This window comes from Nelumbo lutea, chromosome 3 (assembly GCF_056320005.1).
Source record: "Nelumbo lutea isolate HS-2025 chromosome 3, American lotus-T2T, whole genome shotgun sequence".
In the NCBI taxonomy this organism is placed as follows: Eukaryota; Viridiplantae; Streptophyta; class Magnoliopsida; order Proteales; family Nelumbonaceae; genus Nelumbo; species Nelumbo lutea.
Window position 1 is genome coordinate 57,510,811 of NC_142686.1, and position 12,579 is coordinate 57,523,389.

Here is a 12,579-nt window from a genome sequence, read left to right on the forward strand (position 1 = left end):
GAACAACAAACCAGCTCCAGGAAACTTCTTGAGATATCTCAAGATCCTCTCTGCAGCCTCAAAGTGAATTGTCCCCGGGCTGTGCATGAATTGATTAAGGACACCCACCGCATAGGCAATATCAGGCCTGGTCATAGACAAATACAGAAGTCTCCCCACGAGTCTCTAGAACATCTTTACATCTTTCAAAAACTCTCCCTGACTGTCTCCCAGATGGTGATTAGGTTCAATAGGTGATTCAGATGGTTTTACCCCCTACTTGCCTGTTTCTTCTAGTAGATCTAGTACATACTTCCGTTGGGAAATAAAGATGCCCTTGTAAGAGCGGGCAACTTCAATTCCAAGAAAGTATCGTAAGGGGCCTAGATCCTTCACCTCAAATTTAGTGGCTAAGAATTTTTTTAGTCTCTGGATTTCAGCCTCCCTATCTCCTATGATCACTATGTCATCCACATACACAGTAAGAGCTGCAATTTTACCTTCACCTCTTTTTACAAACAGGGTATGATCAGACTGGCATTGTTTGAATCCCATCCGTTGGACTGCTAAATGGAACTTACTAAACCAAGCCTGAGGTGATTGTTTCAACCCATATAGGGACTTTTTTAACCTGCACACCTTTTGTTCACTGCCTTTGGCACAGAACCTTGGGGGTTGGGTCATGTACACCTTCTCTTCCAAGTCACCATTCAATAAGGCATTCTTGATGTCCAATTGGTGAAGATCCTAGTCAAGATTTGCTGCCAAGGAAAGGAGAATCCAGATAGAGTTCATCTTCGCTACTGGAGCAAAAGTCTTTGCATAGTCCACTCCATATACCTGTGTGAAGCCTCTTGCTACCAGTCTAGCCTCGTACCTTTCAACAGTTCCATAAGCTTTGTGTTTCACTGTGAACACCCACTTGCACCCCACTGGTTCCTTCCCCTCAGGAAGATCTACCAACTCCCACGTACCATTTTTGTGTATGGCATCAATTTCTTCCTGCATTGCATCTGTCCCTTCAGGTTTTGACAAAGCTTTTGCCACTGTCTTAGGGATGGGGACACTATCCACAGAAGAGAGAAGGGCACGGTACGAAGGTGAAACATGCTCATAGGACACAAAGTTAGAGATAGGATGATTAGTGGTACAGGATCTAACACCCTTTCTATTAGCAATAGGAATATTAAGATCATTGGGGACAGGTGAATCAACATTTAAAGGAGCAATGGGAGCAAGTGTACCTGGCTGATGAGATGGATCTGCCTCGGGTGAATCCGATGATGTTGGTTGCATAGTGTCCGGCTCCACGGCTCTTGAACTTTGTTGGCTCTTATGGCGACGATGAAAAATCCGGAATGGAGGAGGATCGGGTAAAGGAGGTAGTTGAATCTGAGTCGTTGCCTGTTTCTCCTCAACCCTACTCTCCCCCTGAGGAGAAACCGAGAAGAACGGTTGACTCTCAAAGAATGAGACATCAATGGAAACATAGTACTTGCGGGCAATGGGATCATAGCAACGATACCCCTTTTGAGATGAAGGGTAACCAAGAAAAACACAAGGAATAGCCCGAGGGTCAAGTTTACCACGAGTAGGTGATAGGTTGTGGATAAAACAACGACACCCAAAAACACGCATTTGGAATGGTGGACAACGGGGCTGTAGGGAACAAGAGCTGATGTGGGGCCTTATACTCTAGTAGCCGAGAGGGCATGCGATTGATGATATATGTTGCACACAATACTGCATCCATCTAGAACTGTTTTAGCACATTCATATGAATCAGCAACCACGAGCAACTTCGAGAAGGTGACGGTTTTTTCGTTCAGCCACACCATTTTGTTGGGGTGTCCTGGCACAAGAGCTTTGCTGAAGTGACCCACTCGAAGCAAAGAACTTCGTGAGATCACTATGGAAATATTCCTTTGCATTGTCCAACTGGAAAATATGAATTTCCGTTCGGAACTGAGTGAACACCATGCGTTGAAAATCATTCACAATTTGTCGCACTTCATCTCGAGATTGCATAGGGTAAACCCAAGTGTATCGAGAATAATCATTAATCAAAGTAACAAAATACTTATAGCCAGCCGCGGTAGGTAGAGTAACAGGGCCCCAAACATCAGAATAAACAATATGAAATGGAAATTCAGATCTTTTATTTCTTAAAGGTAAAGAACTTCTACAATGCTTACTCAACTGACAAGTTTGACACTGTAACTGACTCACTGACAAGGACTCAAACAACTTTGGGAACATAACTTTTAACCACTCAAAAGAAAGATGACCTAAACGACTATGCCATAAATAAGCCTAACTCTCACTCGACGAACTTGTGGACTCAGTCACCACTAGACCAGCATTATTCTCTAACACGTAGAGACCATCCACCATGCTTCCTCTACCAATCGTCTTCCCCGAGGTCAAATCCTGAAACACGCATGAAGACGGAAAAAAGGTGACTGAGCAATTCAAAGAGTGAGTAATACTACTAATGGACAACAAATTAATAGGTAATTTCGGAACATGCAGGACATTAGGAAGAGTAAGGCCAAGTGGGAGAGATATGGTGCCTCGGCCAGCTATGGTAGAAAAAGAACCATCAGCCAGTCTTACCTTCTCTCCTAGAGAGAAGGTTATATGTTTGAAACAAATTTGACTTACCGGTCATGTGATTTGAGGCTCTGGAGTCAATAATCCAAGGTGAATCAGTAGTATGAGATGACACATGGAAGGCTGTGGCATTACCTAATGTAAACGCAAATGAGGTAGGAGTAGGCCCAGAATCCACCTGGCGGAGAGTCCTACCATACAATTCCAAATGTTCACGGAAGGAGTTGATAATATCTTCCTTAGGGTCAGAACCGGGATGTCTCTCTTGAGTTACGGAAGGACTAGTCTCAGTCGATGCCATATTAGCTGAGTTATACCTTTTTTGATTCTGCTGGCCTGGTTTCTTGCCCTGATCCGGTGCTGACTTCTTACCCAAATCCTGTGCCCATTTAGGTTTTCCATGGAGATCCCAGCATGTATCTTTAGTGTGTCGTGTCTTCTGGCAGTGAGTGCACCAAAGCTTGCTTTTATCTTCTGATTTTTTCTGAGTGTCACCACTTTTAAAGCCACCTCCGACATTTGTATCTGAATTTCCCCGGACCGCTAGGGCAACTGACTCCCCTTCTACACCATTCATCACACTTCTTCTGCTTTCTTCTGACTGCATCAAGGCATACACCTCCTAGACTGATGGACTCATATGACAAATTCAGCCCTAGGAGGAAGGCAAACACGCGTTGCTGTGATACAAATGACTTATAGGCCTTTGCATCTTCATCACACTTCCAATTCACATTCTGATAGTGATCAAGTTCTTTCCATATTGATGTCAAATCAGAATAGTACATCAAGAGACTCCTCTCCCCTTGCTTGCAAGTAGAAGATTCAGCTTGTAGTTGATATATCTTGGCATAGTGTCTCTGTTCTGAATAAGTGGACTTCGCTTGTTCCCATATCTCACAAGCAGTTTCAGCCCACATAAAAGTCTTCCTTACTCGTGGCAGCATTGAAACCAAGAGCCAAGACATCACCATACTGTTCTCTTGGTTCCACCTATCATGCTCAGCACTTCCATACTTCGGTTCCTTTACTCTCCCATTGATGTATCCTATTCGCCCCCTAGCAGTGATGTAGAGTTTTATCCCCCTAGACCACTCAAGGTAATTCAGACCATCAAAGGGAATGACAGTCATGGGAAAGCTTATATCCATTCCCCCACTCACTCCATTGTGGCTCCCTGAGATCTCTGAAGTAGCAGAATTCTCAGTCGACATGGTCAAGCAGTTAATCAGTCCCAAACACCGGACTTAGGATCCCTCCTTACTCCACAAAACAATGCTCCACTCAGTTCACACCCACACACTCGGGTTTACCAACCAGATTGAGCACAAACAGTACCAAATTTTGGACAAAAACTGAGGTAATATTCGGCAGATTTCAGACCTGTATAGTTTTATCAGTTCCCACCTACCAGAATTCCAGAATCTAACAGCCACTAATCAGCAGGAGAGATCCTTCTCACTTATAGTCAACTCAAACCATTGAGAAGACAGGTCAGCATTGACCTACAGTTGTCTTAACACATGAACAGGATCACACGATCCAAGAAAAACTAGGGTTACACAGGTTCGACAGCATTCAGCTGCCCCAGATTCATAGGGTTTTCACTCGACACATGACCAAGGAGAGTAAAGAAGAGAAGAAATAGGGAGAACTGTACCAGTTGTAGCTATTCTGTAGTCTAGAATCAGATTTCTTTTCTGCTAGTCTGTTTGATCTGTTCTTTGGGTTGATCGATCTTCTCTTGACAGTAGGATTGATTGATCTGCTCTCTTTTAATCAGCATTCCCGCTCTGATACCATCTTGACAGTTTAGCCGACCAGAGATAAGCGGAAGAGAAGAGAAGAGAAGAAGAGAAGAGAGAAGAGAGAAGGTTTGCAATGTAACAGTACTGGCGACACCAGTGTTTATTTTACTATATATAGGGCAGCAGAAATAACAAGGGAAAAGACCCTTGTGCCCCTGAGTACAATAACAGGCATAACAGAAATAAGAAACGAAAATAAAAAAAAACACTTTAATTAGCCAAACAGGCCCTAACATCTGCAACTAAGTTATTTTAACATTATTCCAACAAAGTTCTCATGACCTTAGGTGGCTTACTCTGCATTCAATTTCCCCTATGTTTATCTGAATTCTGTCTTAGCAGTTTATGTGAATTCTGTCTTAGGAGTATACATGTTAGGTAAACAAGTTCTCATGGCCTTTAGGTCATATAGGTTTATATGACCTAAAATTTGTGACTGACATTTTTTTTTATGGATAAAGGAAGATAGTATTACACGAGTATAAATGGCTGTGAATTTTTTGAGAGAAAATAACTGAGTTTCATCAGAAAAAGGCAGTACATGAGGTCATGTACAGCAGGAAAACGAAAAAAAAAAAAAGAAAAATCAAAGGCACACAGTGTTACATAGGAAGAAATCTGTCACTAAACAAATAGTCCCTGCAGGCGCCAGATTTGGCTAAAGAATAAGCTAGAGAGTTTAGATTTCTAGGAATCTAATACAGATTTGCATTCAAGAGAACCAGAATATCTCTAGCCTCGTCCAAGTACTGAGCCAGTTTCCAGGGGCCACCTTCCTTCTCTCTTAACCACTTGATAGTGTTTGCCAAGTCTCCTTCAGTGTTTAGGTTCAATATGCCCACATCTTTAGCAATGAGGATACTTGCGAGAGCAGCTGGAACCTCTGCTTTTATAGAATTAGCAGTTCCAATAGGACCACTGAAAACCCAACAGATAGTGCCATCTCTTCCTCTTATCACTCCAATCCCAGCTTCACCAGGTTCTACAGCACTTCCATCAAATTTAACACCATCAGCCCCTCCATCAACCCTTTCTCTTATACATAGGCCTCGTAGGAGGGGGAGATGCATGGGGGAGGAGATTAGAAGGTTTATCATATTCCTGTTAAGATCACTAACTGAGATACCTTTAAAAGTTTCAGAGCTGTTTACCCACAAATTACAACTGAGTTATGTGAGAGATCAATTCCTCCTGAGATTTGGCCTTATTGTTAAAGATGCAATTATGTCTCTCATCCCAAACACCCCACCTCACCACATGAACAACAGTGCCGATGTTACCTCTACTGCTTAAGCTTCTACCTTGCCACTGCCAAAGGAACTCCATAATGTTTCTTGGCAGCAGCCCTACTGTAGCCTATAAGATTAAGAATGTCGTACAAGATTTTTCTTGTTTCCTAACAGAGGAGAAGGTAATCAGCTGATTCCCCATTACAGAAGCATAAAATGCAAGCATGGGGGGGGGGATAAAAAGTTTGCCACTGTTCTTCTGGAGAAGGTCATAAGTGTTTATCCTCTTCTGGAAATCTCACCCCCGCCCTTGGATCTGTCTTTTCCAGCGTGGTGCCTTTTGTTTTCATTTTTGTCTTATAAGGGGCAGTCTCACCCACAAAATCCTTTTCTTGAGTGACACTAGACAAACTTGATTCGGTATGTGGCAGATCAAGAACTCCTAATCCACCACATGTTTGAGAGCTATTGCAACAAGTTGACTCGGTGAGTTGAGCAGGAGACTTATTCATCTTCTCCACTTCAATTGATAGGTAAAGCTAAACATTTCTACCAAGTATTGGAATGCACCACTTGACTTTTCATCTTCACTCTTTTTTTTTCGATCAATAAAAGGAAATTTCATTAAGAGCAAGGAAATATTACAGATTATGAGTAGCCTCGGCTACCCCAATAGAATTTAAAAATGTGAACTACCAACTTTGACTTTTCAGCCTTACAACTGAGCCCAGAAACAATGTTCCCTGTTAGCCCCCTGTTTAGCTAGCTGCTCAGCAAATCCATTTGCCACTCTTGGAGTCCACTGAAAGTCTGAAATAATAGCTGCATGTCCTTGGATAAGCTTTTAATCTTCTTGATTTCATTTCTAAAAAGCCAGGGGGGTTTTTCATTTTGCTTCAGCCAACTTATAACCACTTTGGAGTGGCCTTCTACAACTAATTTTCTCACTCCCACCTCCATAGCTTTTTGTATCCCAAAGGTCACTGCCTTTAGTTCAGCTGTAGTGGAATCTCCCATTCCAATAGGGCCCGAGTATATCCCTACTACAACCCCCTTGTCATCTTCACTTTGCAAAATGAAACTCCAAAAATGTTCCTTGTTTTTTGAGTTGATAGTCCCAAGTCCACAACAGAAACTACCAATCAGTTCAAAAGCTTCCTTTGCCCAGTTATGAAAGTCTAGGCCTGAATCATCAGCCAACCATCAAAGCTCAGGGTCCAATGATCGATCACAACCTAGTCAAACCACTTCCCATAAATAGGTAATAATTCCTATCTGACCCAAGTAAAGACTAAGTTCTCTGAAGGAACAAAGCCCACTATTCTATTCTTGTTAATTAGCAGGAGATGTACTATCTCAGAGGTATAAACCTCCCTCCAGTCCAGCTCCTTAGGTTTGGTACGGATAAAAGCAATTTTCCATCTTCCTAATGGCCTTGTGTGATGAACAATCAAGATATGGGCTGAACCTCCAGCCTTCACCACCCTGCTGTTACCTCTCTCCAGCAGTTGCGGAAAAACCTCTGGTAGAGGACTGCCAGGGCAAAGGCTATCGTTGTGGGGGGTAAACACACACACAAGTTGTTCGAAAGTACTCTGACCAGATTTGTTCATCTCTTCAGGGATACAAATACTTTTCATTCTTCCTGACTTGCACAACAGCTTAAGCGAAAAAATTTTCCCCATCTGTTTTCACATAGTTAAATGTGTAAAACCCTTCCCCTCTTCACACACCTGCAATCTCCTGCTCATCATCCCTGCTTTTTTATCACCTTTTGTAAAAAATTCCCCCATCCAGTTCACATCCTCCCCCGTTAACAGACTCGTCCAAGCACCACTTCCTCTTTCCGTGACCACAAAGTCATCTTCTTAGTTGTTTGAAACTGTTCAAAAGTTTGGGAGCCGATTGCCACCACTTGTCAGATCATCTTTTTCAACTTTGGCTAACTGGCTGTATATGGCAGTAAAAAAGCTGTGGGTTGCTAACTCATTTGCAAATGGGTTAGCCAAGCAAGGGGTGAATAGGGAGTCTATGTTTTGGGCTAATTTTTAACTTTCTTCCATTGTATTCTGTTGGTGGGGAGTAAAGACATTTTACCTCCCCCCTTTGTAATTAAAGTTTCACAAAGCTTCACATCATTAATAAGGTTTTTGTTGCTGATAAAAAAAAAAGCTGTAGGTAAACCCAGCTGTGATTCCAAGATGGTCCAATAGTTAATTTAGTACTCTTCCATTCCCAATTGATCATTGATCCCTATGGCCTAATCTCAATAACTAGGTATAGACTGTTCTATGACTAAATAATCTGAGTGTTTTTTTTTTTTTGGCTAACCTAAAAGAGATTCACTATGATGAGTCAGCTAATTTGATGATAATAAATGACTATTACCAATCTATAATTTCACTATGGTCACCAATATCATAGCTTACACGACAACCAATGAGCTGTATCTTTTGCAAGCTTACTCAATTTAATTCTACTAAACTAAACCTTTTCTGAACTTCATGTTTTTGCTTACATGAATTCTTAGTCTCTTTTTTACCATCTGTGTCCATAATTTGTCATATCTCAAGTATTCATTGTGTAAGGTCAAGTGAACAAACAAGGTGGATTTCATAAATCATAACTCAAATTACTGAGGCGATTTGGAAAAGACCTGCTTAGGCAACAAGGTTAAAAAAATGGTTCTGCAGGTTTATTTAGGTCTGATTGGTTTTTTTAACTTTTCATTGGTGCAGAGCTTTTATCCCTTGTCTAGCACCTCCTTTCCCAGGTGGTGATTGACTACTTCAGAGGTGGCTGATCTGGCCCTTGGCACTTCTGGCATGCCATTAGATAGGCTGGGTTACTGGATAGTTGGCTTCCAGAGAGAAAACATCATTCCACTGGTTCTGAAGGTTTTTCAATGAGATAGGCGTATCATTGGGCGCTTTATGTTTTTTTCTTTTTTAGTTTTTTTCAAACCAGTTCAGGGGGTCAGTTTAAGGCCTCAGACCCCAAAACACCTACTGTAGGGGCGTATCAGGGGGTCACTGATACGATACACATCGGCTGATACACCCCGATGCGTTACGGATCCTTGTCATGGGCACAGCATTTGTTTCTTTCTTTATTTTTTTAGTTTTGTTTGAATCCCAGAATCTTCTTAGCAGGAAGCTTAAGATCCATGAGTTTCAATGGCCTTCTAAGTTGGGTTAACCTCCTAACCTTTGTTGCTAAGTGTGATTTTGTTTGATCCTTTTCTCATAGACGAGTAAATTTAATCTTTGACTAAAGTTCTAGTGACAAATTAACATGATTAAATTGACTTTCGACATGCAGGCATCAGGTCCTTTTTGTCAAATAGTATGGCCAGCTCAGCATCAGTATCACTTGTTTCTACCATGGGTCCTTGTATTCTTTCCGTAAAAACATTTACTCTTGCTGAACTTGAGAAGGCCACTGAAAAGTTCAGTTCTAAAAAGATTTTGGGTGAAGGAGGCTTTGGACGAGTTTATCATGGTATCATGGAAGATGGAACAGAAGTTGCAGTTAAGTTGCTCATAAGGGATGATCAGAATGGGGACCGTGAGTTTATTTCAGAAGTTGAGATGCTAAGCCGATTGCATCACCGTAATCTTGTCAAACTTATTGGTATATGCATTGAAGAACACATACGCTGCTTGGTATATGAGCTTGTTCACAATGGGAGTGTGGAGTCCCACTTGCATGGTACCTTTTTTGCCATTTCCTTGTATGAATGCTTATTATCTTGGATACTCAACACAATTCAACTGTTCCTTGTCCAAACTATATGGGGTTGGCTACATCAGTCCTGTTCTGCCATTCTGCTCTTTTCAATGCCATATCCATTGTTAAATTATGTGCTGTCAAATCATTTCTTCCTACTTCAGCCCATGTCTTTTTTCCTTCCCCCAAGTCTTCTAGTCATTGTAGTAGGTCACTTCTTACTGGTGCCATTGATGGTTTGTATGCACATGATAAGAGTGACCAGACCATTTTAGTCTATTTTCCCTCATTTTTTATCACCTATTTGGGTTACTGCTATATTTTCACAAATATATTCATTTTTATCCTATTTTTCTAGTTTTCCACTGATTCATCTCAAAATTTGCATCTTTTTCTCTATCATATATGGGCATGTTGTTTTTTGATTGCCCAACACTCTGCCCCATATAACAGTGTTAGTCAGATAGCCGTTGTTTAAACTTTTCCTTTTAGCCCATGTGGTATTCTCCTATCACACAATACTCCAGATGCACCCCTCCATTTTGTCTATTTCATTCTAGTTCTTCGGGTGTATTACCTAGGATGTGCTCTTCTAAATGATTGACCAACATGTGATGCTTCAGGTGCTGACAAGGAAAAGGGGGTTCTTGACTGGGATGCTCGAATGAAGATTGCCCTTGGTGCTGCCAGAGGACTGGCATATCTTCATGAGGATTCTAATCCTCGTGTTATCCACCGTGACTTTAAGGCTAGTAATGTTTTGCTGGAAGATGATTTCACCCCCAAGGTGTCAGATTTTGGTCTGGCGAGGGAAGCAACTGAAGGAAGTAATCATATTTCAACCCGGGTCATGGGAACGTTTGGGTAAGTAAGGACTCTTTTTTATATCCACTGGTTGGATTATTAGATATCATATTGTTTTCCAATGTGAAGACATCTTATTATTTAACTTTTCCTTCTAGTTAAGAAAAGAGTCAAATCTGTGAATCTGCAGGTATGTGGCTCCTGAATATGCAATGACAGGGCATCTACTTGTCAAGAGTGATGTCTACAGTTACGGGGTTGTACTACTGGAGCTTCTGTCTGGAAGGAAGCCTGTAGACATGTCTCAACCTCAGGGACAAGAGAATCTTGTGACTTGGGCAAGACCACTACTTACTAACCAAGAAGGTCTGGAGAAATTGGTGGATCCTTCCTTGGCTGGAAGTTACAACTTTGATGACATGGCAAAGGTGGCAGCCATTGCTTCAATGTGTGTTCACCCAGAGGTGGCTCAGAGGCCATTCATGGGTGAAGTTGTGCAGGCACTGAAGCTCATCTATAATGATATGGACGAAACCTGTGGAGATTGTTGTAGTCAGAAGGAACCATCTGATACTGATTGTGACTTGAAGGGAGACTTTGGCCCTTCAGATAGCAGTTGGTGGAATGCAGGTGGGATTTCCCCACGCTTGACTTACGGTTGTGCTTCTTCATTCATTACAATGGAGTACTGCTCAGGTCCACTTGATGATATAGATAATAACAGACCACATTCAGCGTCAAGCTTTATAGGGGGAGGAGAGGGATCTTTACCAATTAGGCATGCAAACAGATCAGGTCCCCTAAGAACGGTTCGCAGCAAACCCGCCTTTTATAGGTTGAGAGGAAGTATGAGTGAGCATGGGGGCTTTATTCCAAGGCGTGTATGGGGTGATAGGTATTGGGTTTGAGTCTTGTTTCTAATCTAAATTTCAAATGTACAGTCCAAAGGTGCCTGTTTTTTCCAGCTGTGCTTGATTGGTGTGTCCTTGTAGTCATTACTGTAGTTTTCCCCGTTGATGGGTGATGTTTGGTGAGATGGGTGGAGATGGCACAGCTTCTAATTTTGGAACCTTGATTCATTTCTTAATTGCTAGAGATGTAATTTGGAACTCATGTATTATATTAACTTTTGAGGTCAGTGGTGACGAACATGGCCAAAAGCTTCCCCCTGCTGGTTTTCCTTAATATTTCCAGAGCATCAACTACTCCTGTGTGAACTCATGACAGGGGGCTCAGCCTCCAGCCTCCAGGTTTGGAGAATCAACATTAAAATAGTTATCTGGTGGCCTACTCGTTGTGTAATACTTGGAATTCTTTCCGGGTCAGCTGAAAGTTGGGACCTGTTGTCATCTGAAGAGGCTGGCCTCACGTGTCAACTGTCAACCGTTCGATTGTAAATTCGGTGCTTCTTTTTGGTGGGTCCCGTCAAGTTGATTATTCTAATCACTCGGTTTCCCAGTTATCTGACATGATGCCATCATTTGTTTTTTCTTTTTTTGAGATTTTTCAAATGCATCCCCCATATTTAGTGTTTTTTTGGTATTTCCTCCACATTTTTCGATTTTGTATCGACCTCCGTATGTTGTCAAATCAACTGTATGTCTTTATCCATGCCCCTGCCATCAAAAGTAACTGAACGGCCAGTTTAAATCATGAAAATTCCTCTTAATTCACATGAAATTCATTCACAAGGGAACAAAATTTATTTATTTTAGTTTTTTGTTTAACTAGGCAATGTATGTGTAGTGTATTAGCACGAGATGATAATTTTCCAACAGGATTGACCACTTTTATTGATCAAAACATATTTTTTTTTTACATTTCAATTCAAAGGTAGTTTCTTGAATTAAAATGTATTTCATCATCAGCATCCAGATTCCAGATTACTCTCATGAAGTTAATGCATTGATAATCACATATGGTGAAAATGGTAGATCCAAGTGAAAAATACACAAAGTGAAAATGTATTGATAATCACACAAGGTTAGGTCTGCAACTCAAATCCAAATTGGGCATAAAACTCAAATTGAAATTTTAAATTGGTGAATGGTGGCAACCTCAAGTCATGAATGACAGAACTTTGGCAAGAAAATCCTGAACGGATCATCTTAGCCAGTTAGCCTTGCTAAGACAAGTTGGGTATAGACTAAGTCTGCAACTCAAATCCAAATTGGGCGTATATATTATCTAAGCCTAAGACAAGTTGGGTTGACCCAACCCAATATGAGGTCTTGCATTGGTTGGGTTTTGGGCCTGAAAACTTGAGCTCCTTAACTTCATTTTATATTGAGGCATCGCATAGCTTGACCTAGTCACCTAGAGGTTCTAGATCAAGCCCAACCCAACTCGAGCTTGTCCAATCTTCTATGATACATTTACCCTATGTGTGCACATATATGCCAATCTAGTTCGACTAT

The 12,579-nt window shown here is 41.4% G+C and overlaps 1 protein-coding gene across 4 annotated transcripts in view; it reads left to right on the top strand.

Moving 5' to 3' along the window:
- Positions 1 to 11,322, top strand: part of LOC148865142 (receptor-like serine/threonine-protein kinase ALE2) — a 48,889-nt gene extending 37,567 nt beyond the window's left edge. For all 4 annotated transcript variants that reach the window (XM_088980361.1, XM_088980362.1, XM_088980360.1 and 1 more), the window contains 3 exons: positions 8,951 to 9,340; positions 9,982 to 10,222; positions 10,353 to 11,322. In XM_088980361.1, the coding sequence (XP_088836487.1) occupies positions 8,951 to 9,340; positions 9,982 to 10,222; positions 10,353 to 11,070 (1,349 nt within the window). In that variant the 3' untranslated portion in view covers positions 11,071 to 11,322. The remainder of the gene's footprint in view (positions 1 to 8,950; positions 9,341 to 9,981; positions 10,223 to 10,352) is intronic.
- The last annotated feature ends 1,257 nt before the right edge of the window (positions 11,323 to 12,579 follow it).